This window comes from Canis lupus, chromosome 16 (genome assembly GCF_048164855.1).
Source record: "Canis lupus baileyi chromosome 16, mCanLup2.hap1, whole genome shotgun sequence".
Classification (NCBI taxonomy): Eukaryota; Metazoa; Chordata; class Mammalia; order Carnivora; family Canidae; genus Canis; species Canis lupus.
In genome coordinates, this window is record NC_132853.1 from 40,807,237 (window position 1) to 40,834,551 (window position 27,315).

General features: G+C 44.9%; 2 protein-coding genes across 2 annotated transcripts; one reads left to right on the top strand and one right to left on the bottom strand.

The window, feature by feature from the left end:
* Positions 1-394: 394 nt before the first annotated feature.
* Positions 395-22,016, bottom strand: RETREG3 (reticulophagy regulator family member 3). Its single transcript, XM_072780653.1, has 9 exons — positions 21,657-22,016; positions 9,415-9,521; positions 7,773-7,803; positions 6,714-6,840; positions 5,995-6,079; positions 5,049-5,186; positions 3,754-3,836; positions 3,007-3,139; positions 395-2,606 (listed from the first exon to the last, which is right to left on the bottom strand). Exons 1-9 carry the CDS (start codon positions 21,893-21,895, stop codon positions 2,149-2,151), a joined length of 1,401 nt encoding a protein of 466 aa, XP_072636754.1. The 5' UTR covers positions 21,896-22,016; the 3' UTR covers positions 395-2,148.
* Positions 22,017-22,080: 64 nt separating this feature from the next.
* Positions 22,081-27,051, top strand: TUBG1 (tubulin gamma 1). Its single transcript, XM_072780647.1, has 11 exons — positions 22,081-22,337; positions 22,658-22,770; positions 22,949-23,116; positions 24,122-24,190; positions 24,465-24,544; positions 24,982-25,108; positions 25,317-25,403; positions 25,525-25,674; positions 26,069-26,221; positions 26,313-26,474; positions 26,650-27,051. Exons 1-11 carry the CDS (start codon positions 22,289-22,291, stop codon positions 26,845-26,847), a joined length of 1,356 nt encoding a protein of 451 aa, XP_072636748.1. The 5' UTR covers positions 22,081-22,288; the 3' UTR covers positions 26,848-27,051.
* Positions 27,052-27,315: the final 264 nt, after the last annotated feature.

The following is a 27,315-nucleotide window of genomic DNA, read 5'->3' on the forward strand; positions in this document are numbered from 1 at the left end:
CAGCTGTCCCTGCAGCTCAATCCAGAGGAGCACGGTGCTACTTTTTAAAGCCTTCTGTTACCTAAAGTCTCATTAGCCTTTGAAGCACGTACGTGTCTTCACACGGCTAGGGAACAGTATCAAGAATTAAAAATGATGGGACTGCAGGCTAGATGCCAGCCACGAGAGCCAGTTATGCTGTCTGGGCTCTCCTGGGGAGGGGAGGGGAGGAGAGGGGAGGGGGCCTCATCCCATGGTGATTGTTCTGACCATCACAAAAGTCACAAATGGGGACAGGCAGGTGGGTCCCTCACACCTGGGCTTCCTCTTCTGAGGCTGTCACCTCAGATTAATCCCATTTTGGATTAACAGACTGTCAAGGGTAAGACACCATTCAACATTAGTCTCTTAAAGATTGTTCTCATACAAGATTTATTCCCCAGCACCACTCCCCCCCACCCCCGCCCTGCCCACCCATCCCCACCCCAGTTCACAGTGGAGGACTAAGGAGATTCAGAGCATGATCCCCCAGGTACAAGAAACACCTTCTGAAGATTTTGCTCTCCTTCCTCCCTCCCTCTTGCCAACTTCCAAGGCCTGAAGCTACACACTCATGCAAACACACCAAAACCCACTCCTCTTCCACACTTCCTGTTTTTTTTTCCCACATCAGAGCTCACCTGTGAGCTCATCTGGGCTCTGAGAAGATAGAAGGTGTCCAAAGTCTGAGAACCGTAAAGTGGGGAGATGCTACTGACTCCTAATCTTTCACACACAAGTGACTGTGAAACAGGCACCTAGCTCTTCTTCCTTCTCTTAATTTTCACTCCTGGCCTCTACCTTTTCCATCAACCAAGAGCAAACGTGTTAGCACACTCCCACTTGCAGCACATGAAAATGGGCTCTGTCCAACATCCCTTGCCCAGGTATGGGGGTGTTGGGGGAGTGGTCCCTGAGGATCAGCAAAGGGTTAATGCAGAGGGCAAGAGGACAGAAGAGTTTGGCCTGAGCTCTGATTGGGGAGGCAGAGAGGCTGTACGCTGGCATAGGTTTAGAATTACCATTTTTAGTTTTTGTCTCATGATTCTTCTAGGAGTGGTAGAACAGATACCCCTTAGAAAGGTCTCTGCCGACTACAGACATATTCTTGCTAACTGGCCTCATCCTTAAAAGAGGCCCCAAGTTGGGAAGCAGTTGAAAATAAAAGTATTAAAAGGAACTGAATAGGGAGTAAGAATAGCTGGTGCAAGAAGAGCTGGTGGCTCCTGGGGTGAATGCCAATGAGCCATTTGTAAAGTGCTACTTTGACATCCCCCATGCAATTATTGCTTCTCCAAAGGAGGAGCAGGGGAAGGAACAGGAACATGGAAATGGATATGGTATGGTATTGCTTTGCTCGTTGCTCAGGCTGATGGCCAAATGGAGCCGGGGGTAAGCAGCACCAAAAATGACCAGGCAGCTTCAGAAGATTCCATGAGACCAGGAGATACAGAAGCACTCACCCTCTCAGCCAGCTGACCCCACAGCCCAAGGTAATGTCGAAGAGGCCCACCCCCACATCATGTTCACATTTCTAAATTTCACAAGCACTATTTTGGAGCACTGGAGATTAGGCCTCAAGAAATGAGGATGGGCTGGGGCAGAGGGAGCAGGCCTGCTCTGCAGAACCAAAAAACTTGCTTAGAAAAAGACAAATCAAATCATGGCTTAGCAAAAGAGGAAGATGGCAATGTAACACTTCCGGCTGCTGCCTGACTTGGAGCTCCAGGAGGGTGATGAAGGGAGGAAGGAAGGAAGGGAAGGGTGCTTCTATCACTGAGGGCCCCCGAGCACCCATACCTAGAAGCAAACAGCAGCACCCCCTCAAAGGGGAACCAATACCCCTGACTACTTTGTTCCCCAAAAGTACCATTCTGATGGAGAGAAGCCTCCCTCGGGGGGGAGGGCGGGGAGGCACTCTCACTGCAGTGATTGAGCTCAGAAATGGGCATCCAGCTGGTAGCAGGGGAGTGAGTATCCTCTCAGCAGGCCTGAGCTTCGACCAGGCCACCAAGCATACATATATAATTCAGTGGATGGGACCTGGGTTCTTCCCTTGCCCCTTCACCTTAAGTGGGATAGGAAGAAAAAAAACCTAAACCACAGTGACCCCTAAAAGGAGTCTCTGCCTCAGTGGCTCCTGGAACTGGCAGGGTCCAGCTGATTCAGCTCCGACTGGTCCAGAAGTTCAAAGTCATCCCCTTCAGCATCAGTGTCCAGGTCTGAACTGGGGGCCCGGAGGAAGCCTCTTGTTGCTCTCCGGGGAGGCGGGCCAGAAGGGCCTGGCTGAGAGGCCCCTGACAGAGCCAGGTGGATCATGCCCTGGGAGACCAGGCTGGCAAGGTTGCTGGTGAGGTTGGATCCTGCAGGCAGGGAACCAAGAAGGAGTTCCGGCAGTACAGCTTCATCCTGGCTAGCAGGGGGGTTCTGGAGCTCCCCGGCCCCTGGTGGGGAACGGTACATCAAGTTAGGCATCCCAATGCTAGTATCGTCCTCATCATCCAGGCCAGCAGGATCCACGTTAATGGAAGGGAAGTCTGGAAGGTCTCTGGCAAAGGATTCTTCTGGATCGCTGTGACCATCTAGGTCTGGGAGAGTGGAATAGAGGTGTTTTTGAGACATGGCAACAGCCTGCCACTCCTGTGCCCTAGCCCCACAAAGCAAGCCCCATGTAACCAGATTTTTCTACCCTGAATTTCTCAAGGTAAAGCAAAACCTGTAGTACTGGTCGGCTTCTCCCCTCCACTTATAGACTGCTATGATCTCTACTGTCCAAAGAATTCCATCCCCTTCTGCCAACCCAAGGCTCCAGGAAGATTTCAAAGAGAGCAGTGGTGCAATCCCAGCTGTAGCCATACCCGCAAAGCTGCTCTGCCACCTGTTCCACACCTCAGAAAACAAGAGAGGACCAGGCGGTATCCTCTCTGCCCATGAAGCTGAGCAGCAACTGTCATAGCTGTATGAACTCATGTCCACGGTTTCCCTCACCTTCAGAGCCTTCTGTTAGAGGTGTCTGGCCCCGTGAAAGATTGAATGTACCATTGTCTGTACAGGAGACCTCAGCATCTGAGTGCTCAGAGTCTGTGATGGCCAACTCCCTGGCAACAGTAGAATCATCCAGCTTAGGAAAGAAAAGACCAACAAGCCTGAAGAGAGGATGCCATTAGGAAAAGGTGCAGTTCCCCAGTTACAGCTCTACTAATTAGCTGGCCCTAATGGCTAGTCTAAGGCCAGCAGTGCAACCAGGCAAGACTGGGGACTTTAGTCAATATCTTGACCCCTTTTGGGCTGCTCCAAGGAAAATACCTGTACTTATCAATCTTGAGCACAAGAAGGAAAGCAGTCTGGGGAGTCAACCAGCCACTTACTCATAAGCAAATAACTGATCCAGAGATTACTTTTCACAGGTGGCCAGGAAGATACATTGCCCAACATAACACGGGCTGGGCTGTTAAAAGACAATCACGCCAATTCCAGAAGTTCTGCCATGATGGTAGAGATTAAAAGGAGACATGGAAGAAGGTGTGCTGGTCACCAGACCCAAACAGATCTACGCACAGTCCAAAAAGAATACTAGCTTTCTCCTCACGGCTCTTACAGGCAAGGAGAGGGTGGGGCCTTGAAGCACCCATAATGAGCTTGAAAACCTAGTTACCACCTAAATGTGAGGTGCTAGATGGTTAATGGGAGCTAAAAGAAAACTAGCCAGTGCTGCACCTCCCGCACCCAAGATACCTGAGGACAGAAGGCAGCAAGCTCCTCTTCACTGTCGCTGTGGTTGTCCAAGGCACGCTCTGGATATAGAGCTCTGCGGCATACTAAACAGAGAGAGCAGAAGGCCTTGACACCCTCCCTTGCAGGGCAGGGGTGGGGGTGGGTGGGAACCCCACCCGCCCCAGACTTCAAAGGCATAAAATCAGAACATAAGAGAATGAACCCTCTGAATTTGGCCCAAAGCCTACATTACAATGCCTAAGGGTAGGGTTGCTGAGCCTAAGTGGCAAGATAAGCTGATAACATAGGAGAGAAGATCTTCCAATGCCTCTCCTCCACCAGCCCCTTCACATTTTTGTTCTGGTCAGATGATTAACAACTCCTAGGATAGGTCAGAGGCAGACAGATGTCAAGAGGAAAGTGGACAGTATCATAGAGAGGGCAAAGATGCCCCACCTTGGTTAAATCAGGCTTTTGAGTACTGATACTATTCAGCTGGCTGTGCCAGGGGATAAGCTGGGCCTTGATGACCATGCAATGGGCTCTTTGAAGGTGAGGGCTTAATAAAACACCAAATATCACCAGCCCACAGAAGGGAGGAGAAAGTTCACACAACTGTCATTCATGTATTGGGAGGGTCTTAGGCTAGTATACTTCTGGCTTCTCAGGCAGTATGAAAGTATCACCTTTGGAAAGCAGCTTTCAGTAGTGAAAAGAGGCCTGGTTTAGGAGTTGCCATTTACTACCTGTGAAGTTCAATTTCTCCTTTTTTAAAAAAGATTTATTTATTCACAAGGGACACAGAGAGAGGCAGAGGGAGAAGCAGGCTCCCCATGGGGAACCTGATGTGGAATTGTTTCCAGGGTCCTGGCAAAAAAAAGGCACCCCTGAAGTTCAATTTCTTTTCTCAAGGTTGTCAAGATTAAGTAAAATACTTGTTAATAAAATTAAAATTAAAAAATATATAAAATAAATAAAAATATGCAGAGTTGCCACCACAGTGCTTGGGCACATGGAAAGTGCTTCATAAAAAGCAAGCAAACATTAGGGCTATCTGTCTGACTTTTATTCAACTTGGAAGAGCTTTTCCCAGATTTGCTTAAAATGGGAGTGTCCAGAATCCCAAATGCCAAAATTGGTAAGCCTGCAGAGGTTTCCCTGGAATAAAATATCACTTTTATCTACCCCCCCTTACAAAACAACCACACCCCACTTCTCCCACTTCTGAAGACCTGCCCGTTATGTCAGACCTATGGGCTTTTCTCTTCTCTTCCCCAAATTGCCCAAGTGGAAGGAAGCCTCTCCTTGACACTTACATTGTCTCTCTCTCTGCTTGGACATCATGTAGCCACGGACACTGAAGTCCAGCCGTTGCAGAGCTGGCTTCAGCCGTACATATGCTCGATCCCACAGCCGGTGGTACACAGCAAGAGGCCACGTCATGACAGTGACAACTGAGAGGAGTGGGAGACAGTGGCAAAGTGGAGAGGGGGCTGTACAAACAGTCCCGACCGTCCCTCTGCTATTGTGTCCTCTGACTAGACACTCGGTGTGGAATAGTTCTCCTTCATTCTGCTGGTGATCTTTAACAGTCTCCCGTACCACATGAGAGGGGCTCTGGAAGGTCTAAAGACTTCTGCCGCCACCTATATGGCTCTGCACATTAGAGTGGGCTACTGATTTATCAAGGACAGAACCAGGTGTGGTCACTTGCATATAAGTGTCATTGAGCCATAAATCAGGCTAAATGGTAACAATGCCTCAGTAATGACAACAAATCATGTAAGGGGCTGGCCACAGACATAGCTCCTCAGTTTTTCCAGCCCCACGCAAAATTCATGCCAACAGGAAGTAACTAAATCTAAAAAAACTGTGCTCCAGGAGAAAAAGAAGTGCTCCAGGATAAGCAGAGCCTAGTAGAGAAACCCCTAAAAGTTATATTCTGTCACACAACATACTAACTCTAAAAATTTCCTCCTAAACAGGGACAGACAGTCCTTTAGGGCTGGTAATACAATATATGTTAGTGGACCCTCATCAATTTCTAAAGCTGACTTGGTAAGAAAAGCCCTTTGTGTGGGGGGAGGCTGTTATAAGCAAGAAGAAAGATATTTTCATGACACCAAACAGATTATGAAAATATAAACAGGTCATTTCCTGGAGAACCAAAATATAAAAGTCCTCTTCCTAGACCCAGAGTTAGCTGTGGCTAGAAAAGCTAGGTGTAGGGAAAGCTCCGGAGGAGGTATGTGCCATACTTACGTATCAAATAGGATAGCAGGAGCCCGGGGATGTAGCGGCCCAAGACGGCCAAAAAGGTCAATATCCCACAGCTCAGCAAGCAGAACTAGAGGAGTCAGGAAACAGTATTTTCTGTTACACGGCAGGAGACTGGGGTGCGGACAAGGGAAAGGTGGAGACGACTGAAATGACTATGACCTATAAGTGGGCACGTCAGAATGACAGCTGTGTCTAGCCACTTTTGCATCTCATGGTGACTCTGCTTGGGATGAAAAGGAGGATGTCCATTTTATTCAAACTCCTTTTCCTTTGCTAACCCAACAGGGCTGCACCTTTCCCGCTGGGAAATTGGTTTGCACAGGCTTAGCCAAAAATTCTCTCGGAAAGCAAGTGGTGGTGGTGGGTTTTTTAAGTTAAAAAAAAAAAAAGTAAAAAAAGTAAAAAACCCAACAACCTACCACATGTTTAATATGACACAGAATGCACACAAGCAAGCTCTCTTTTCCATCGTGGGGCAGGAAGATGGCTCTATCTCAGAGGCAAGCACCTAAAGGAGTCATCAACCTCTTCCCTTAGTCCTAGTGGCTGGTCAGAAGCCCTTCCTACAAATTCTCTTTGCCTCCACAATCATCACGGTCTTTTTCTCTCTTGAATGACACTATGTAGTCAAAAGACTGTTTCACTTTAGCATAATCTATACTGAGAAGCCAGAAATGAAAGTGAAAAGGGAAGAGTCTTACCTTGCCTGGGTTTTGCTTTTTGAAAAGCACAAGATTCCTTATGAAAATGGTCCCACTAACCCAGACTTCAGCTACGTGGTGGCAGAGCTCGGGCACGCTGAGCAACCGAGGGTGCACAAAGCCCCAGCTATAGGAGAGAGAAGGGGGAGCTGTGAAAGGAGGGTGTTGAGGGATTCCCCCCATCTTGCTGTGGCATTGGCAGCCAATGCTTCTAGGTTTCAACTGGAGCTTGGGAGTGGCTAGTTCTAGGTTCTTTGGAGGTGAAGTGGGACTTTTTTCTTGTCTCACCAGGTTGAAACTTGAATTTAGGGACTAGGAGGGGACATTTGTTCTGACAACTCCACCCTATGAGCAAGCAGTCCAATCCACGTGTATAAACCTGCCACTAGCTCCAAGGCACTTTGTGCTTAGAAACATCTTCCCTGCACTCGGACCATTGCAATTCACTGTGATTGCAATTCAGGGATAAAAGTAAAACACAATCTGACACTGCTGCTGCTGAGGGGGAGGCAATGGTAGATGTGTCCCTCAGAAAATAAATATAGCAAAAGTAAAATAAACCATAGCAGAGGAAATTCCTTGGATCAAACATATGGGATGAATGAACTGAGAAATGAAAGCAAGAGCTGTAAGACACAAGAGGAATCTTTGGCTTGCTGATGCCAGGAACCAATGTGTTTTCTGACCAGAAACTTTTTAAAAAGCTAGAGGTCACAGAAAACACTAAATGATCTGGAATAAAAGTCAGGAAACAAATGAAATAAGCTGCCTCTAAGTTTTTACAGTAGAGCTAAAAAATGCAGCTAACTCCTTGGCATATCAGGTTACAGGGCACTATAATGCTCCTTTTCAGAAACTTTTCTTGTTAATAGCAGAGGACACTAGCAATCTCAACTTGCTACCTGAACTTTAGGATTTGTTAAGATGATTATTCGGAACAGACTAGGTTCTCAGCTCATACTCTGTATCCATAACATGGAGTTAACAACATGTAACCAGAATATTACAACAAGAGAATCAATCAGAGCAACAAAAAGGGATTTAATTAGTGTTCCATACCTCTCATTGTCTAATGCGTCGGGTCTTGGCACTACAATATTAAAACAAACACCAGCATTAGTTGGTAGGGCAAACTAAACATAAAAATGTTAGGCTGTTGGTCTGACAGCTCGAGTTTTAATAGGTTTGGGGAAAAGAAAATAGTAATAGCCAATAAAAAGGAGACACCAGGTTATACTGACAGAGTTAGGGGAGTGCAGACATGGGGAGGATGGCTGATGCCTGCTCATTTCTCTGGTGGGCGGGTGAGGGGATCCAAATGGAACATCAGGGTCCCTTCTACTTACTACAACTGAGAGCCAAGGTGCACAAGAAAAATGATCCACCCTACCCCTCAAGGGTGTCTTGGCTGCTCACATACATCAATGTGCACCAGGTTACTGAGGCATGTTAGAACTACTCCAAATCCAGAAATCTGCCTTTTCTCTTTAAAAAGAGATGCATTAACTACAATGAATGATGTCATCTTTTGACATTCACCAGCCATAAGACAGGTGATGAACTACATGATTCCTTAAAGTCTTTGCAAAATAGGATGGGAATGTATTTAAAAGCTATATACTCTCATGTAAATATCCTGCCAACACTTCAATGGCGTTTATCCCTTATTCTTCTAATTCCCTACTTATCAGTCTTAATGTATCTTTCTTCTTCCCAGCTCTCCAAGCCACCCATTGTTTGTTTCCATGAATACCTCTCTATTTCTCACACAGATACAGTCATAGTTTCCTATCAAGTCTCCCTCTTTCCCTTTTCTTTCCATGTGATCCTGTAAAATGCTATCAATCTTCTGTATCACCTCACAATATAACTCTAAAAAAGAAATGCTCAATGATCATTCACTACCTATAGGATTAAGCCTAAACTTCTAGGCCTAACTTGAAGGCCTTGTAAAATCTAATCCCAACATATTATCAGTTTTATTTCCTTTTAATGACCTCTTCATTCTGGTGAAAGTGACTAATTCCTTGTTCTCAGGAGATGCTTTGCTGCTTCTGGTTTCTCAGACTAATCGAACTACTGGTGCCACTAGAAACACCACTTCTCTCTTCACTTGTTCAAGTCACTTGCTTCATTCAAGGCCTGAACCAGGGCCAAAATACATGACAAACATACCAATTACATACTACACAGTGACATCTCTGGTACTGTTCTGTAGCTATCATTTCACTGGTCTTTTGTTTGTGCCTATATAATCTTTGAGAAAAGGAAACGTATCTTACTTTATATGAATCACAATGCTTAGCTTAGTGTTTTTTGCAAATAAGCAATTTAAAAGAAATTCCTGAGAGGCAAATTGATACTGCCTCAGTAAAGATGCAGTATCCAATGATGTAGATATGTCTATCTATTTTTTTTAACTTGAAGACTATTTATTCCTCTGGCCAATTATAAGGGCAAGAATATCTCAGGTGGTGGATACAGATTTCTTGAGCTTAGTAACAATGGGAAAGGTGGAATGCAGCTGTAAGGAACTACCGATGGAGCACCAGCCCTTCAAGTGTCTCCTAAAACAAGTAATTCACACATCAAAAGATATTCCCAGTTCTATACACTCCCTCATAAACCCCCAAAACTAAAGGTAAAAATTAAAGGAAAGACCATTTCCAGTTCAGACTGTTCTAAATGCTATCAAACTCACCTTTTATTTCAGGCCAGATTTTGTTCTTCCATTGGTCTATACATACAATGATCATCGAGCTGAATGCAAGTAAAAACACAAGACGAAGGGATGTCAGTGCAAAGAACCTACAGAGAAGAAAAAACAGAAGATTATTATTCAATTAAGCTAATTTCGGAAAGGACCATCTGTATACTTCAGGCTTTAGTAAACATACTTAAGTCCTAGTTACGTACCTTAAGAAAATCACTTAAACTTTCTGAACATTAGGGGATCCCCGGGTGGCTCAGCGGTTTAGCGCCTGCCTTCAGCCCAGGGCGTCATCCTGGAGACCAGGGATTGAGTCCCACATCGAGCTCCCAGCATGGAGCCTGCTTCTCCCTCTACCTGTGTCTCTGCCTCTCTCTCTCTCTGTGTCTCTCATGAATAAATAAATAAAATCTTAAAAAAAAAAAAAAGCTTTCTGAACATCAGCTATTGTATTTATGGGGAAGAGATAATTTGCTTCTGTAAAGGCAGAGGACTAAATCAAATAACTTCTTAAAGTCTCTTTCAAGTCTGCAATTCTATTAATTTCAGGGAGAAATTCATCCCTGATAACTTATTATAATGAAAACAAACACCCTTCTACCAAATTAGACCCCACTGTAGGGCAACAAACTGATAGAGATGTGTTACAAAGCATGTAATTCAATTAGGTATCTTTTTACAGATGGAGGAACTCAGGTCTAAAACAGTAAAATGATTTGATTAAGGTCAACAGAAAGTTAGCACTGAAGCAACATTCTAAATTAAATTAATTAGAATTTAATTAATTCTAGTTAATTAGAATTTAATTAATTCTAGTTAATTAGAATTAATAGCGGCCCAGCGGTTTAGCGCCTGCCTTCAGCCCAGGGCGTGATCCTGGAGTCCCAGGATCGAGTCCCACACATTGGTCTCTCTGCGTGGAGCCTGCTTCTCTCTGCCTGTGTCTCTTCCTCTCTCTCTCTCTCTCTCTCTCTGTCTCTCATGAATAAATAAATAAAATCTTTTTTAAAAAATAAATAAATAATAAAAGCCAGTTCTTAAGAATTAACACCAATACTTCTTAAACATTTCCAAAAAATTGAAGAGGGAACACTTCTGATTGATTTTATGAGGCCAGCATTACTCTGATATCAAAGCCAGACAAAGACAAGAAAACTAAAGCCCTATATCTCCCTCTCCCTGTCGCTCCCCCTGCTTGTGCTCTCCTGCACTCTCTCTCCCGTCAAATGAATAAGTAAAAATGTAATAAATAAAATAAATCTTTCACAAAATGTGGGGGGAAAAAGATAATCAAAAAACAAGTTCTATGAGTCTTTGTACTACACCAGCCTTTCAGTATCTTTAGGACAGTGCTGGCCCACAAGCTAATTCTGTCAGTCTGTGAGGAAGCCAAGTAGAAAATTTAGAGTAAACATTTAAAAAAAAATTTATAGCAATTTGACCAAGTAATCTTGAATCACAGAACACATTTGGGTTTATATTTTCTGTCTTTTAAACTTAATTTTTCAGGCACCCCGGGTGGCTCAGCGGTTCAGCGCCGCCTTCAGCCTGGGGCGTGATCCTGGAGTCCCGGGATCGAGTCCCACATCAGGCTCCTTGCATGGAGCCTGCTTCTCCCTCGCCTGTGTCTCTGCCTCTCTGTCTCTCGTGAATAAATAAATAAAATCTTAAATAAATAAATAAACTTAATTTTTCTAGTAACTTAATTTAGTAACTTTCTAGTAACTTAATTTTTCTAGTAACTCATTTATATTGCATTTTACAAAAGTATTGATTTGCAACAGATCAGGGACACCACTGGCCCTGACCATAGATGGTTCAGCAGGGACTGTAGTAGGCATAGCTTTTCAAGTCAGACTGGCTTGAGTCTGATTCTCTGAACACTCACTTAGTCATATGACTTTGAATAAATTAGCTTAACCTCTTTAAAGACTGTTTCTTCGTTTTGTTTTGTTTTTTTAAGATTTTATATTTATTCCTGAGAGACACAGAAAGAGGGGCAGAGACACAGGCAGAGGTAAAAGCAGGCTCCCCGCAGAGAGCCTGATGTGGGACTCCCATCTCAGGACCCCGGGACCAGGCCCTGAGCCAAAGGCAGACACTCAATTGCCAAGCCACCTAGGCGTTCGTGTTCCAGTTTCTTTGTATGTAGTGGTAACAATGACAGAATTTGGAGGATTGTTTGTAGGTTTTAGAAACAACATACTTAATTCCCTGTAAAAATATCATACTTGGGGCGCCTGGGTGGTTCAGTCCATTAAGTATCTGCCTTTCGCTCAGGTTGTGACCCCAGGGTTCTGGGATCAGCCCCGCATTGGGCTTCCTGCTCAGCAGGGAACCTTCTTCTCCCTCTCCCCGCTGCTCATGCTCTCTCATTATCTCTCTCTCTCATAAATAAGTAAATACATAAATAAATAAAAATTTTAATAGTCATACTTCATCTTGCTTAAAAAGACAAGAAAATATAAGCCTAAGACGTAGTTCTATTCAATTTTACAATGTAGAAGTGTTACTAGCTATTATCACAGCAAATGGATCAAACAAGGGTAAGGTTGGTTTGGTTACAAATGACCTCTTGCTTTCTCAGCTCAGCACACTACCTAATGACTTGACATAACCACAGAACAATAGAGTATAATCTTTATATATGTAAATGGAAAAAAAAAGCTTTATCTATGTGTATATATGAATACATCTACATATTCATGGATTGGCAGAGGAACTTTTTATTTCTAGATATTTTTGTACTGGTTTTCAATAAACATGAGTCCAGGGGGGACCCCTGGGTGGCTCAGCGGTTTGGCGCCTGCCTTTGGCTCAGGGCATGATCCTGGGGTCCCGGGATCGAGTCCCACGTCGGGCTCCTGGCATGGAGCCTGCTTCTCTCTCCTCCTGTGTCTCTGCCTCTCTCTCTCTCTCTAAGTAAATAAATAATCTTAAAAAAATTGTTTAAAAAAAAACATGAGTCCATGTTATGTAATTTTAAAAACTACACAAAGAGTGAAGTTCCAGTCACCAGTGATAACCCTATTCCAATTCCCCTCCACCACCATTTAAAGGACACTGTAATTATACATGAGATTAAAGAATGAAAGCAGCTTAACAAAAATAAGCCTCTAGAGCTGCCTAGTCATTAACCTTTTCTCCAAGGCCAACTCATCAACCCAACTAACAAGCAAATTTAACAAGGCGAAGGATAAGGGCTCTAGAGCTTTTTGCTCCTCAGTGCCGCTACTTCTCATTCCTGGCAGCAGGAGGATGTGGCAGGGCCACCGTTTTCTCCAGAGTGCTTGAAAGGGCTCCCTGGGGAGGCAATCCAGACTGTCTGCAATCTCTACTTCCCAGATCATAATTACTAACAAATATAAAGTGGGGTAGGGAGAGGATATTAAGCCCTTCTAAGAAAGGCTGATCTTCCAAAAATGATGGCGGTAAAAATACTTTATCCAAGACCTGAACTATTCTAGTAGTCTGTTATAGTTCCCACCTATGTTTCAACCCAATCCAACAAACATTTATTGAGTGCTCATTTTATGTAGAGGCTTTGAGGTATGCAGCCCAGTTATAGCAGTTACAGAAAAGAGAAAGACATGGACCTTACTTTCAAGTGTATTTATGTGTCTATCTGTGTTTGCAATATAACATGACAAGCTAACGATAACAAAGAAGAGGACATCTAAACTGGAATTTAAGAGATAAGTAAGAATGGGGTGCCTGGCTGGCTCAGTCAGTGGAGTATGCAACTCTTGATCTCGGGTTGTGGGTCTGAGTCCCACACTGGGTGTGGAGATAACTGAAAAAATAAAATACAAAAAAGAAAAAAAGAAAAGAAAAAGAAAACCCAGATAAATGGTAAGAAAACAGGATAAAAGGATGTGGGGAGGAGAGGGTACTCAGGGAGAATAGCCCGCTGGCATGACATATTTAAAGAACGACAAGCAGTTTTGATAGAACTGAAACAGAACACAAGGAGGAGATGAATATGGGGATAGCGTCAGGAGTCAGATCATGAAAAAAAAAAAAAAAAGGAGTCAGATCATGAACGGCCTTTTATGACAAGCATATTGGATTTTATCCTGCAGATAAAGGTGATACAGTAAAGTTTTATAAAAGGTATATTTTTGGGTCATGAAGGCTAAAACTGTGAACATCTTCTTGAACAAGATTAATCCTGGCCCATAAATTAATTTTAGGACTAGATTTATCTTTTTCTTGAATAAGCCAATGTAGGAATTTCAGAAGTTTTTCTGTGTGGTGTAAAATGACATTTCTTGGGAAAATAGTTTCTTCCATAAAGGTAAAACTTAATGGAAAGATCACCTCAATACACTGCAGTTGACCCCTCCAAGGTAACCAGACAATTAGCATCAATGTTCTCTTAGAGGTCTGATTGTCAAACATAAAATATGAGTAAGCGTGTGCTTCCTTCCTTCCAGGCCTCAATACTAAAACCCTAAACAAAAAGGTAGTATCAATCTCAGATTAGTGTGTTTTGAAAAAAAAAGTTCAGAAAGAGTAAAACCGGGACTAGATGAAAAGAAGTCACATCAAATGCTTATCATTTTACCAGACATAACCAGGCAGCCCACCTGTAAGAAAACTCTGCAAGTAAGTGCAGAGACAAGACATAGTTGGTGTTGGGGATTCCTGGGTGGCTCAGCTGGTTAAACATCTGCCTTCCACTGGTGTCATGATCCCAGGGTCCTGGGATCCAGCCTAGTGTAGGGCTCCCTATTCAGTGGGGAGTCTGCTTCTTCCTCTTCCCTCACTTGTACTCTCTCTCTAATAAACAAAATCTTTTTCTAAAAAAGATAAGATATAATTGAAGATACAGTATTTTTGAGATCAGTATAGGTAAAGGATGGATGAAAAATAAGGATTCTCCTGGACTGGTTTAGTCCTCCAATGTCTATTCATCCAGATCAAAAAACTCACATGCAGATATAGCAGTATATGAGTTTAATAAGACAGTATGTGAAACATTTTTCAGCTACTAAAATCAGCATGAGAACTTCCCAACTTAACTAAAGCAACTGCAAATGAAGTCAATTCTGAATATTCACATGTGAATTGTTCAATTTGGGGATTGCCCATAGCCTTTATCCTTTGTGGGTTCACAATCTATTTTTTCTTAATGATGCATTTTTTTCTTATTCGTAAAGGCAACCATGTTTATTGGAGAGTTTAAAAATGTAAGCGATAATGAAAAATGAAATTAAAAAGGAAATTAGTATACCATCTACGAAACACTCTTACCAAACAACAAAAGAAATTTCTTGAACCTGAATCTGATCAAGCCTCTAGATCCAACTACCAATTTACAAAAATATAGAGCACAAGGGAAATGTGCACAGGGATGCAATAAGCAAAATCCAGTCTGGGAAACACTTTATAGGACAAACTGATTTCTTCAACCAACAAATTAGGGAGGAAAAAAAGACTAAAGGAGGTCAACAGAATAAAAGATATGTAAAAAACAGATCAGTTATAATATGTGGACTTCATTTGGGTCCTGATCCAAACAATCTTATTATTTAAAAAAAAATTTTTTTTAGGGGAGGGGGCAGAGAGACAAAATCCCAAGCAGGCTCCATGCCCCTGACACAGAGCCCAACTCCAAGCTCAATCTCGTGACCCTGAGATTATGACCTGAGCTGAAATCGAGTTGGATGCTTAACTGACTATGCCACCTAGGTGCCCTACAAACAATTTTTAAAAACAAATAATATTTAAATATATATACATATATAAATTTAAATAAGCTCTATGCCCAATGTGAGGTTTGAACTCACCAAGCTGAGATCAAGAGTCATATGTTCTACTGACTGAGCCAGCTAAGCACCCCAAAACACAAATAGTATTTATGAAAAAACTGGAAATTTGAACACTGAAAGGAGTCATTAATTTTTTACATATGATAATGGTGCTGTTATTTTTTTTTTTAAGATTTTATTTATTTATTCATAGAGATGCAGGCAGAGACACAGGCAGAGGGAGAAGCAGGCTCCATGCAGGGAGCCCGATGCGGGACTCGATCCCGGGTCTCCAGGATCACACCCTGGGCTGCAGGCGGCGCTAAACCGCTGCGCCACCAGGGCTGCCCGGTGCTGTTATTTTTTTAAAGTCTTTATTTTTCAGAGATTCACATTCTAAAATATTTACAGATAACATTATAAGACACCTGGGATTTGCTTCGAAACAATGAAGAGGTGAAAAAGAACTGAGGTACAGAAGACACAAAGTTGGCCATGAACCGAAGAATTTTAAAGCTGGGTACATGATGGTACATATTATTACTCTACCTACTTATGGACATGTTTAAAATTTTCCTTAAGACAATGTTTGGTGAAAAAAAAAAAAAAAGACAATGTTTGGTGGTTTTTAAAAATGATTTATTTATTTATTCATTCATTCATTCATTCACAAGAGGATCACACTCCAGGATCACACTCCAGGATCACACCCTGAGCCAAAGGCAGAAACCCAACTGCTGAGCCACTCAGGCATCCCAAGAAAAAGTTTTGAAAAATGGCCCCTTATCCACATACATGCCCCCAAATGTGAACAGATGCTATTCTTTCATTTTAAAAAAAATTTTAAAAAATATGGTATATACATCCATGGATGTATATACCATATCTGGTTTAAAAACCTTCTTCTTTGGGACATCACGCTCAGGCCGTGATCCTGGAATCCTGGAATTGAGTCCCTTGTCAGGCTCCCTGCATGGAGCCTGCTTCTCCCTTTGCCTATGTCTCTGCCTCTCTCTGTGTGTCTCTCATGAATAAATAAAATCTTAAAAAAAAAACAAAACAATTTTCTTCATTTGACAATAGATAGGTTTTCCTGTGTCACCAGAAAAACATCAAAAACTTCTAAAATGATTGTACTGTATATATGTGTGTGTGTGTATATATATATACACAATTAGTCTTGTTAAATCTTTTCTAATTGAACAAATGTCTCCAATTTTTGATATAAAAAAAGCTGAACTATGTATCACTGAGCATATATCTTTGTTCTCACAATTACTTTAACTGGAATTACTGGGTCAAAGGGCATTGACTTTTTTTATAAGTGTTTCTGAGATAGAGTTTGCAAACCATAAAATTCACCCTTTTAAATTGTCTGATTCAATGGTTTTTAATATATTCAGGGTTGTACAACTATCACCATCATCTAATTTAGAACATTTTCACGATCCCAAAAGGAAAGCCATTACCAGTTGGCAATCATTCCCCATTTCCTCCAGTCTCTAAAAAGACACTTTTTTTTCTTTTTTAAGAGAGAGAAGGGGCAGAGGGAGAGGGAGAATCCCAAGCAGGCTCCATACCCAGCATGGAGCCCAAGGTTGGGTTTGATCTCACAACCTTGAGATCGTGACCGGAGTCGAAATCAAGAGTTGGTCGCTTAACTGAATGAGCCACCTAGGCACCCCAAGATACTAACTTAAATGTCTTAATATATGTTGTCTAATTACTTTCCAGAAAGATTATCCAATTTATGTTTCTGTCAACCACATGCCAATTTTTACATATTTTCCCCAGAATTAGATACTACCATTTAAAAGAACCTAATAAGCAGAAATTAGTAACTCATTGCCATTTACATTCACATTTTTTACTACTACTGAGATATATATCCATCAATTATTTTCTGCTTTTTCCCCAGCCCTTTTGTAAACTTTCCATCCCCTTTGTTAGGAGTTAAAATCCGGGATCCCTGGGTGGCGCAGCGGTTTGGCACCTGCCTTTGGCCCAGGGAGTGATCCTGGAGACCCAGGATCGAATCCCACGTCGGGCTCCCGGTGCATGGAGCCTGCTTCTCCCTCTGCCTGTGTCTCTGCCTCTCTCTCTCTGACTATCATTAAAAAAAAAAAAAAAAAAAAAAGGAGTTAATATCCAATTATCGGGGATCCCTGGATGGCTCAGTGGTTTAGTACCTGCCTTCCGCCCAGGGCATGATCCTAGAGTCCTGGGATTGAGTCCCAAATCAGTCACTCTGCATTAAGCCTGCTTCTCCCTCTGCCTGTGTCTCTGCCTCTCCCTCTCCCTCTCTCTCTCTGTGTCTCTAATGAAGGTTGGATAGGGTCTAAATAAACAAATAAATAAATCCAATTATCAGTCTAAATAAAATATTCCTTGGAAAAATAAACTGGTCTCCAGAAATATCATGAGGAATTCCAAAACTGAACAATTTTTTTGAGGTTAACTATCTGATGAATCCTCATTAGTACAGGTAAATTAGAATTTGCTATAATCATAAACAAAGAGCACATGTCTATCTTCCATCAAAGAAGATACTATTTCTGGTTTCCTTTTGTTATTACAGAGTAAGCCTGTCTCACTGGCACTTCAGAACAAAGCTTCCTTCCCATCCTATAGGGACAAAAAGCCCATTATTGTACGGCACTTGTGGCCGCTGGTTAATGAGCCAGTCACTGGTAAATCAGAATGAAAAAAATTAACCCAACTCACATAATGTAGTGATAGTTGTTGCTTACACAAAACCAGAAATGAAACCAGCTAGCTGCTAAACACCTACTTTATGTTAATGGACAGAAAGCACCCAACCTTACAATTAGGACAGATAAAAACTGATGGTGAAAGAGAGGTGAAAAAAATGTAAGCCAAGGCATCTTTGGGTGTCTCCTTGGCTACCAAAAGCAATAAGAACCTTCTGAAGACTAGCATTAGAAACATTTGCTCAACAGATTTCATCTGAAATTCGATGTGTAAATTCTCACAAAACAAATGTTTCTACTTAAATGGGCCCTGCCTTCCATTTCCTGTTCCTCACTGTTGTTTTTCACTCAAATTCTGACCTTTTAAATCAAAACTGCTGTACACCTTTAATCACTTCTCATTTTTTTATTTGGGGGGGTGAAGGAACAATTTTATTTTTTTAATTGTGGAAACAATAGATTCCATAATATCCCCTAGCATATAGGATGGTTAATGCAGACAAGTGACTGTCAAAGCAGGTCTCAACAGGGAATCAGCTAGTGATTGCTCTAAAGCAATATCCCTAATTTAAAGACTGTCTAGAATCCTAGAATGTTAAAAACTGGAAAGGAGCTCCAGAATCATCTAGCCTTCCTTGAATCATGTGCTGCTCTTCACAGAAAGGGGAGGCTTAGAATGCATCCATATTTCCAGGGCTCCTGGGTGCTCCCCTGATCTGCTAAATCAGAATTTAACCAGCAGGTAACTCCAACCTGTTCTTTTCTGAATCTGTCAGGATACATTCTTGCTGACTCAGATATTCTTCCTTCAAATCTCTCATTTACAGGTGGTGCTCACACTAATGCAAACACAACCTACTGGAAAGGAAGGCCTGACATTGCTGTTATTATCCTAGAGATAATAACATTATCAGTGACCAAAAGCAATATAGACTGGAAGACTTCTGACATAATCACCATAATTGCTCTGGAACCTGAAGAAAAAAAAAAAAAAGAATGAAAGCCCTGAAATACTATAGCAAGGCTATACATCTATCTCTTTTATTTTGTTGTTTTTATTCTGTTTTACTAAAATTTAAGAGGGTACATTCATAGGTACAGAAAAACTTTGACTGAGAATCCATATTACTGAAAGTTAAGAGAGGGACGCCTGGATGGCTCAGTGGTTGAGTGTCTGCCTTCGGCTCAGGTCGTGATCCTGGGGTCCGGGATGGAGTTCCACATCGGGCTCCCTGCATGGAGCCTGCTTCTCCCTCGGCCGTGTCTCTGTCTCTGTGACTCTCATGAATAAATAAATAAAATCTTTTTTTTTTTTTTTTAAGAAAGTTAAGAGATACCTATGTCAACTCTGGTGATTTTTGTACTCCTATCCAATCTTCTAATACCTCCTCAAAATGTGTAAGACATCTTAGTTAATAGATGTACCATTATTCAACACAAATAAGGAAAAAAACTTTCAGACTTAATTTCTCTCCGACCTGAGCCAATGATCCTTACATTTTCTAAACATTTATAGTATCAGAGAACTACACAGTTACCCTTCAACATTCCTAACTGAAATGTCAACATACATACATAATAATATGATACTACTAGAATGTTAAGTCTAACCTTCAGTTTTAACCCAAACTGCCTCCCAAGGAAGCTCATTTCCTAAAACAACAATCCTGTGAACTGTCACACCAAACTACCTTAGCCTCTGGGGGTTTAACACTATAGGTCACTCTGTAGCCTTAAGGGGTAGGAGTCCTCTTCTCCTTAAAGTGCAAGAGTCTCAGGAGTCGCACCTTCATTTTGCTATAGCTCTTTTCCACCTACTTCTAGAGGGATGGGAAGGTACCAAGTAACCATATTCTGGACACACAGCAGGCAAGCTACCAGGAAATGCCAGAGACAAAGACCAATCACAAGGCTTTCAGAGACCAAGAGTAAAAATGGGGAGCTGAGTGAGATTCTAAACATAGCGTATTAGTAAACTTTAACAAACACTTGTTGAGAGCCAGCAAATTAAAGCTACCTGTAACATTTAAAGTGGTGCCTCAGTAGGAGATCATGTTCAGACCTCAATTCCACATTCTACTTCAAAAGTCTCTCAGGCAAGAGGCCTACGGAAAGTCCCTTCAGAAATAACAACATACATGCTACTGATCTATTTGTATTAACAAACCCTTGGTTTCATTACTCATTTAAATCCTGATGAAGCTTATACGTCAGCTAACCACACTTTGATCCAAACTGGCTTACTGAGGACAAATTGCCTCCCCTTGGAGTACAATCTCAATGTAGGTAAAAAATGAAGTTTTGACTAGATGGTCTGGGGTTAGGGGTTGTAATGGGGGAGATGGGGAAAGGAAAAGAAGATCATTTTGGAAAACGCTCCCAATTGAGATGCTACAGTTAAAGGTTTCTGCCAGAGAGGAACAGGAAGAGAAGTAGGTACCTGGGGATCAAAGAAGCACTACCAAAAATAAATGAAGAATGCTGTAGGAAAACTTTATCACCAAGTTTGTTAAAGACTGGAAACAACTAATGCCAGAGACTGCTGCAACACCTTTAACCTGAGTCCCTTTCAAACTGTTAGGGGAGTAATAGCTGAAAATTACATCTTTCTGTCAATGAATTTGAAATTGTTTTACTCTAGTTCACTGAAAATCTTTCAGACAAAGGATAATAAACGGGTTGGTTTTAAAACAAGAAATTTTAGGATAAAAATATTTTTAGCAAAAAAATATGTATTTTTAGCAGAAACAAATTTTCTTTGGAAACATTGTTCCATTTCATACTTATCCAGAATAGGTTTATTTCATTCAGCTGTTGAAGCCCCTCCCCCCACCCACTTCAGTTCCCTTGGAATTTGGTGAATAACCTTTCCTAGTTATGAGTTAATTCCAAAGTATGCTCAGCAGATCTTATGAAGACCTATGTCCACCTTAGATCATGACAACTGAGAAGCAGCAGTTCCATTTTCACAAAGCATGACACACTGACTTTTAAAGCATATTTATAGTCTCACTTTTCCAGCTCAGGAAAATTCACACACGCTATTAGGCATCCTCAATTTCCCCGCCTATAAACCGTGCCTAAGAATGAATCTCTAATTCCTTGGGACAGGGATGAGTTGCAATCCTAAGTGGCTTTGAAATGGGTGAAATCTCACTCTCACTATTTCATAACTGTTTCTTGTTCTTCAAGAGCTAATTTTCTTTCAAGTTGCAGCTCTGGAGGCTCTCATTGACGCTCACACTTCACAACTTCCCTTGAGCAGGAGAGAGGACACCTAACGTGCCAATTCAGATCACTCAAGCTTGTTTTCTTATCACACCTAGGGATACCTTTGCAAACATCTCACGCCTCATGCAACTACCCCGATAACAACTGCTAAAATCAGAGCTCTGGGGATGGTCTTCAAACCATACTGGAGCAAACAAGAGACGGAAAGTGATGGCCTTAAGTGACACAGCTTTCCCGAGCCAAGACGAGGCGCCCTCGCTCACTGCGAGCGGCTCAAGATGTTACCAGAAGCTCCTGCCGTATGTGCGGGGCGAGGCTGCGGGAACAGGTAAAGCAGGGAAGATGACTGGAGGACCACGGGGAGGACTGCGGTGCCAAAGCCTAAAGGCGGGATGCGGTGGAAGGAGGTGAGGCAAAATTAGGCTGGTACTGGAAGGAGCCGATGCAGCGAAGAAAACAGGGGAGGCGAGTGGTAGAGCCCTAGAAAAACCTGACGGATTCGCGCCTGGGAGGGTTTCCAAGGGTCCAGTTCTCTCACCAGAAAGCCGCGTTCAGCCCCAGGCACCACAGGGCGCTCCTGGCTGGCCGCTCCCACACCAGGGCTGCCTGCACCCGGCTCAGCAGAGGCTCGTAAGGCCCCAGCACCTCCACCAGGGCCCGCTGCGCCGCCTCAACCTGCTGGTCTCGTTCCCAGGAGCCTGACAGAGCGCGGCGGCTCCTGAAAGCCGGCCCCGAAGCTGGGCCTGGGGCCGCGGCCACCCCCTCTGCCTCCGCCATCTCCCCCCCGGCAGCCACAACATCCGGGGCCGCGGCCCGACGGTCACAATAAACACCAACTGCGCAGATGCGCGATTCGGCGGGGGAGGCCGCGTCCCTCCACAGTGCGCCTGCGTACAGGGACCTGCCCACGTCCACCCCGAGGAGAGAGCGCTGCGTCAAAGTACGTGCCCCGCGCCCCGGCGCAGAGCCCGGCCTGGAGTTGCGCACGCGCAGCCTGCTTGACTGAAGCCAAATGAATAAGGACCTGCCGTCGTCAGAACTCCGTTCCCATTGGAGCCGAGAAAGTTCGTGGGCGGAGCAGGCTGTTCGGCGCCTGCGTGGTGCGGCTAGCGGCTAGCGAGCCGCGGCTTGGCTGGCGGGAGCGGCTGCAACGCCGGTACCTGAGGAGCGATGCCGAGGGAGATCATCACCCTACAGTTGGGCCAGTGCGGCAATCAGAGTGAGCGAACCTCCGGCCCCTCCACTAGCCAGGTTCCTTAGACGCTGCGGGATCTCGCTGTGGGATCCTGGACTCCATCTGCCCTTCCCAGAATCGTGGTTTCCCAAAGGCGGGACATTCCTGACCCAGTGTCCAGTTGCCCAAGGCGAGGGGCCCTCCCCTCCCAGTCGCTGGCGATACAGCGCTTTCCTCTGACGTGGGAGACTCCCGAGGCTTGACTTCCTATCTTCGGACCCAGGCGCTCAGTCCCCCAGCTCCTGGTTGGAATCTGCCCAGACCAAGATATCCTCTTTCTCCCCCGTCCGCCCCTCCTCCCCTAGTTGGGTTCGAGTTCTGGAAGCAGCTGTGCGCCGAGCATGGTATCAGCCCCGAGGGCATCGTGGAGGAGTTCGCCACCGAGGGCACTGACCGCAAGGACGTCTTTTTCTACCAGGTGCCCCTAGCGACTTGGCCAGGGGGCCTGTAGGGAAGGGCAGCGGCCTGGTACCGGGAAGCCCGCTGGGCAGAGGAGCCATTGCGGCTGGCTTGAGGAGGGAGGGCAGGCAGGAGTTGGGAGGATGAAGGACTGGGCCTTTGCTGACTCGGCCCCCCTCCTGGGCTCCCCTTGACAGGCAGACGATGAGCACTACATCCCCAGGGCAGTGCTGCTGGACCTCGAGCCACGGGTGATCCACTCCATCCTCAACTCCCCCTATGCCAAGCTCTACAACCCAGAGAACATCTACCTGTCAGAGCATGGAGGAGGAGCTGGCAACAATTGGGCCAGTGGATTCTCGCAGGTCATTTGCTATTCCCTGGCAGGACCCGCAACTCCCTTCCTGTGTGAGGACAGGTGGTATGACTTGCCAGAGAGAGACAAAACCGGATCAGGGCCGTATGAGTAGTAGAGAGAGAGAGAGGGCTGAGGAGAGTTCTTTAGCTAACTCAACTATGTAATACGGTTAAGACTGCACTTGCTAGTGCTATGTGCCAGGCCGTACTAAGCACTTTAGCTAGAAGTTGTTTAAACCTCCCGACAACTGTAGAGGTAAATATTATAGGTTCACAGTCTCTTAACTGCTTTTTCAGATTCCTAAAAGCTCTGAAACCACAAGATTTATAAGTTACTCAGTAACAAAACCAAATCTTGGGTGCTTGGCTGGCTCATTCAATAGAGTATGTGACTCTTGATCTTGGGGTTGTGAGTTTGAGCCTCACATTAGGTGTAGAAATTATTTAAACATAAAATCTTAAAAACAAAAACAAATTTCAGTGGAGACAGGCTATTTTATAGCTTTTATCCAACTTGTCATTACTTAATGTTTCATTGCAGAAATATTAATATATTTGATTAGCATACATCAGACACCCACTGGTGTTTTACATATATATATATATATATATATATATATATATATATATATAACATATAAGTACCGTATTTATTACCTTACTAGCGCGGCAAATATTTGAATTCCAAAACATAACTGGCCCCAAGAATTTTACATAAGGGACTGAGGAGTTGTATTATTTCCTTCATTATACAGATGAAGAAACTGAATAACTTGCCCAGAGTCACTTGGTTAAATAAAACTAGAGCTACATGACCCCACACACTGTGGATGTAGAGTGTCTGCTCATACCCACTGTGCTTTACTGCCTCTCAATGCAAATATAAAGCAGGGCCATTGTGCTCCAAAAAAGGACTTTTATGTTCTATAAGGAGAATACAGGGTGGCTATTCCAAGGTCAGAGTCCTTGTCCCATAGCTCTGTCCCACTCTGACACTCCCCATGTCTATACAGGGAGAGAAGATCCACGAAGACATTTTTGACATCATAGACCGGGAGGCAGATGGTAGTGACAGTCTAGAGGTGAGTGTCTTAGGAATGCTGGTGGGAGCTGTCATAGAGAAGGCTTAGCAACATCCTTTAGAAGCCATCTGTTAGGTGTAAGACCTACCCATGTGCCCTTTGCACTGGACAAGCCACTGGGCTTTGCTGGACACAAGGCAGAGTCTCCTAAGCTGTATGTATGGAGTGAGGAAGATGGAGGAGAGGGCTCGGGCAAATAGGAGTCCAAGAAATTGTAGGATGGGTCCAGTTTGAAATGCAATACCTAGGCACTCATTGCCCCTTCCCCATGTAGGGCTTCGTGCTGTGTCACTCCATTGCTGGGGGGACAGGCTCTGGCCTAGGCTCCTACCTCTTAGAACGGCTGAATGACAGGTAAGTCTGTGTTTTGTGGGGCTGGAGGACTTGGTTTTTCAAGTAATTGGGAGGCCTATCAGTTATGCCTTCCTATTGGCTGGAGCAGTGAAAGAGCCCTTCTGTTTGCTCTTGTAGTTAGGAAAGGGAAGATACAATAACCATGAACCTGATTACACTCTGGGTGGTTGGATCCAGAGCCTAGAATCTAGGCCCTAGGTGAAGAGATGAAAGTTCACAGAGTATGGCTGCTTTAGAGTTAGAACCCTAGGTCCTAAGATGTGTCTCTGCCATTCATCCTTTGGGGTTGCAGACTTCCAAAAGTCAAGTCTCCCTTCTCTACTGATCCTGTGTCCCACCCCAAGTTCCTCATCTAGATTCAACTGCTTTCTGACTATCCTGAGCCTCCTGTTTACCAAGCCTCCAGTGTCTTACCCTGACCCTCGTCTTCACCCCAGGTACCCCAAGAAGCTGGTGCAGACATACTCAGTGTTTCCCAACCAGGACGAGATGAGCGATGTGGTGGTCCAGCCCTACAACTCCCTGCTCACACTTAAGAGGCTGACTCAGAATGCAGACTGTGTGGTGCGTCCTGGATTCTGCCATTGTCCACTCCCAGCACCCCTGTCTTATTTAATTATTTTCTTGCACTTAAAAAGACTGTTTTGAGTCATCTATGTCCCAGTCCTGTACCAGTGCCTTTTAATGGGTCTTTCTGGTGATGAAGCACCAAAGAAATTAAGCTTCAGAGACCAGAGTCCGGCAGAGCGCCCATTCCTTCTGTCCCCCCCAGGTGGTGCTGGACAACACAGCCCTGAACCGGATCGCCACAGACCGTCTGCACATCCAGAACCCGTCCTTCTCCCAGATCAACCAGCTGGTGAGCCCCCACTCCTGGACTTGCTGGGCTGGAACCCCTCCTTGTTGGAGTGCCACCTCAGGAAAGGAGCCCCACCCCACCCCCCAGGCCAAGGCCCATGCTGTGGCACTGCTGTCCCCAGGTGTCCACCATCATGTCGGCCAGCACCACCACCCTGCGCTACCCCGGCTACATGAACAATGACCTCATCGGCCTCATTGCCTCGCTCATTCCCACTCCTCGACTCCACTTCCTCATGACTGGCTACACCCCGCTCACCACGGACCAGTCGGTAGGAGCAACCCTAGCAGCCCCCACCCTATCCTTTCCCTCCCCCTGCTGCCCCCAGAGGGAGGCTCCGTGCTCTGGGACTGGCACAGACTGTCCAGCTTCAAGCTGACTTGCTCTCCTCTTCCCTCTGCCTCTGGCTCCCTGCAGGGCTCAGGCTCTGTGGGGTCTGCTGATGATCCTGCACCCAGGGTCAGCGGGGAAGGGGTAGGGGTCAGGGGAGGCTGACCTTGCTGAGCTGGGGATGGCTAAGGTTCCTGGTCCCACAGCAGAGGCTCAGTGTAGACCTGAATCTCGGGACACTTCCCAAGGAGAACAATTAGCCCGAGTCTGGTGGGGTCAGGCACTGACTGTGCCCTGAGTGCTGGCCTGGTCCCTGTGGCCTCCTCTCCCCTCAGGTGGCCAGCGTGAGGAAGACCACGGTCCTGGATGTCATGAGGCGGTTGCTGCAGCCCAAGAACGTGATGGTGTCCACAGGCCGGGATCGCCAGACCAACCACTGCTACATCGCCATCCTCAACATCATCCAGGGGGAGGTGGACCCCACCCAGGTAGGTGAGGCCCCTTCGTGCCACCCCCAGAACCCACAGGGTAGAGGAGAGGCTACCACCACCACTGCTGTGTCCACCCCCTCCCCGCCAGGTGCACAAGAGTCTGCAGAGGATCCGGGAACGGAAGCTGGCCAACTTCATCCCCTGGGGCCCTGCCAGCATCCAGGTGGCCCTGTCAAGGAAGTCTCCCTACCTGCCTTCGGCCCACCGGGTCAGTGGGCTCATGATGGCCAACCATACCAGCATCTCCTCGGTGAGGCTCACTGTTAACACTCACTTCCCTGGTTGGGGCTCACCTTTCCACATTCCTGCTGTCCTCCCCTTGTAGCTCTCTTAATGTGCGGATTGCCTAGCTCTGGTTCCCCGGCTCTCTGGGTCATATTGCTACTCTAAGCTCTTTGTGACCCCTGCTTTCTGCACATACCAAGCTCTTTGAGCGGACCTGTCGCCAGTATGACAAGCTGCGGAAGCGGGAGGCCTTCCTGGAGCAGTTCCGCAAGGAGGACATCTTCAAGGAGAACTTTGACGAATTGGACACGTCCAGGGAAGTTGTGCAGCAGCTCATTGACGAGTACCATGCAGCCACACGGCCGGACTACATCTCCTGGGGCGCCCAGGAGCAGTGAGTACCCCAGGATGGGGACCTCATCTGCCTTACCGGTTGGCCCAGGCCCTGCCTGACTGACCACCCCCTCAGAGAACAGATCAGGGACCTCACATATTTCTTTCTCAGAAATACACTCACACGTATTCTGTATCGGCTTGGGGATGTGTTTATGTCTCCTCTTATGAGACTATTTATGTTTAATAAAGCACTGGACATAAATCAAGTCACTGGTCTCTTAAATGGTTGTAGATGGGGATCCCTGGGTGGCGCAGCGGTTTAGCGCCTGCCTTTGGCCCAGGGCACGATCCTGGAGACCTGGGATCAAATCCCACGTCGGGCTCCCGGTGCATGGAGCCTGCTTCTCCCTCTGCCTATGTCTCTGCCTCTCTCTCTCTCTGTGTGACTATCATTAAAAAAAAAAAAAAAAAAAAATGGTTGTAGACGTGGGGAAGGGGATGCCTGTTCTTTCTCCATCACAATGAAAGAG

Bases quoted from the DNA above. Each gene is read 5' to 3' on its own strand.
- RETREG3 (XM_072780653.1), bottom strand. From the start codon at position 21,895: ATGGCGGAGGCAGAGGGGGTGGCCGCGGCCCCAGGCCCAGCTTCGGGG. The intron at 6,841-7,772 runs GTATGGAACACT...TCTCTCCTATAG, and splicing joins GACGCATTAGACAATGAGAG to CTGGGGCTTTGTGCACCCTC. The intron at 6,080-6,713 runs GTAAGACTCTTC...TGACTCCTCTAG, and splicing joins AAAAGCAAAACCCAGGCAAG to TTCTGCTTGCTGAGCTGTGG.
- TUBG1 (XM_072780647.1), top strand. From the start codon at position 22,289: ATGCCGAGGGAGATCATCACCCTACAGTTGGGCCAGTGCGGCAATCAG. The intron at 26,222-26,312 runs GTAGGTGAGGCC...CCTCCCCGCCAG, and splicing joins GGGAGGTGGACCCCACCCAG to GTGCACAAGAGTCTGCAGAG. The intron at 26,475-26,649 runs GTGAGGCTCACT...GCACATACCAAG, and splicing joins ACCATACCAGCATCTCCTCG to CTCTTTGAGCGGACCTGTCG.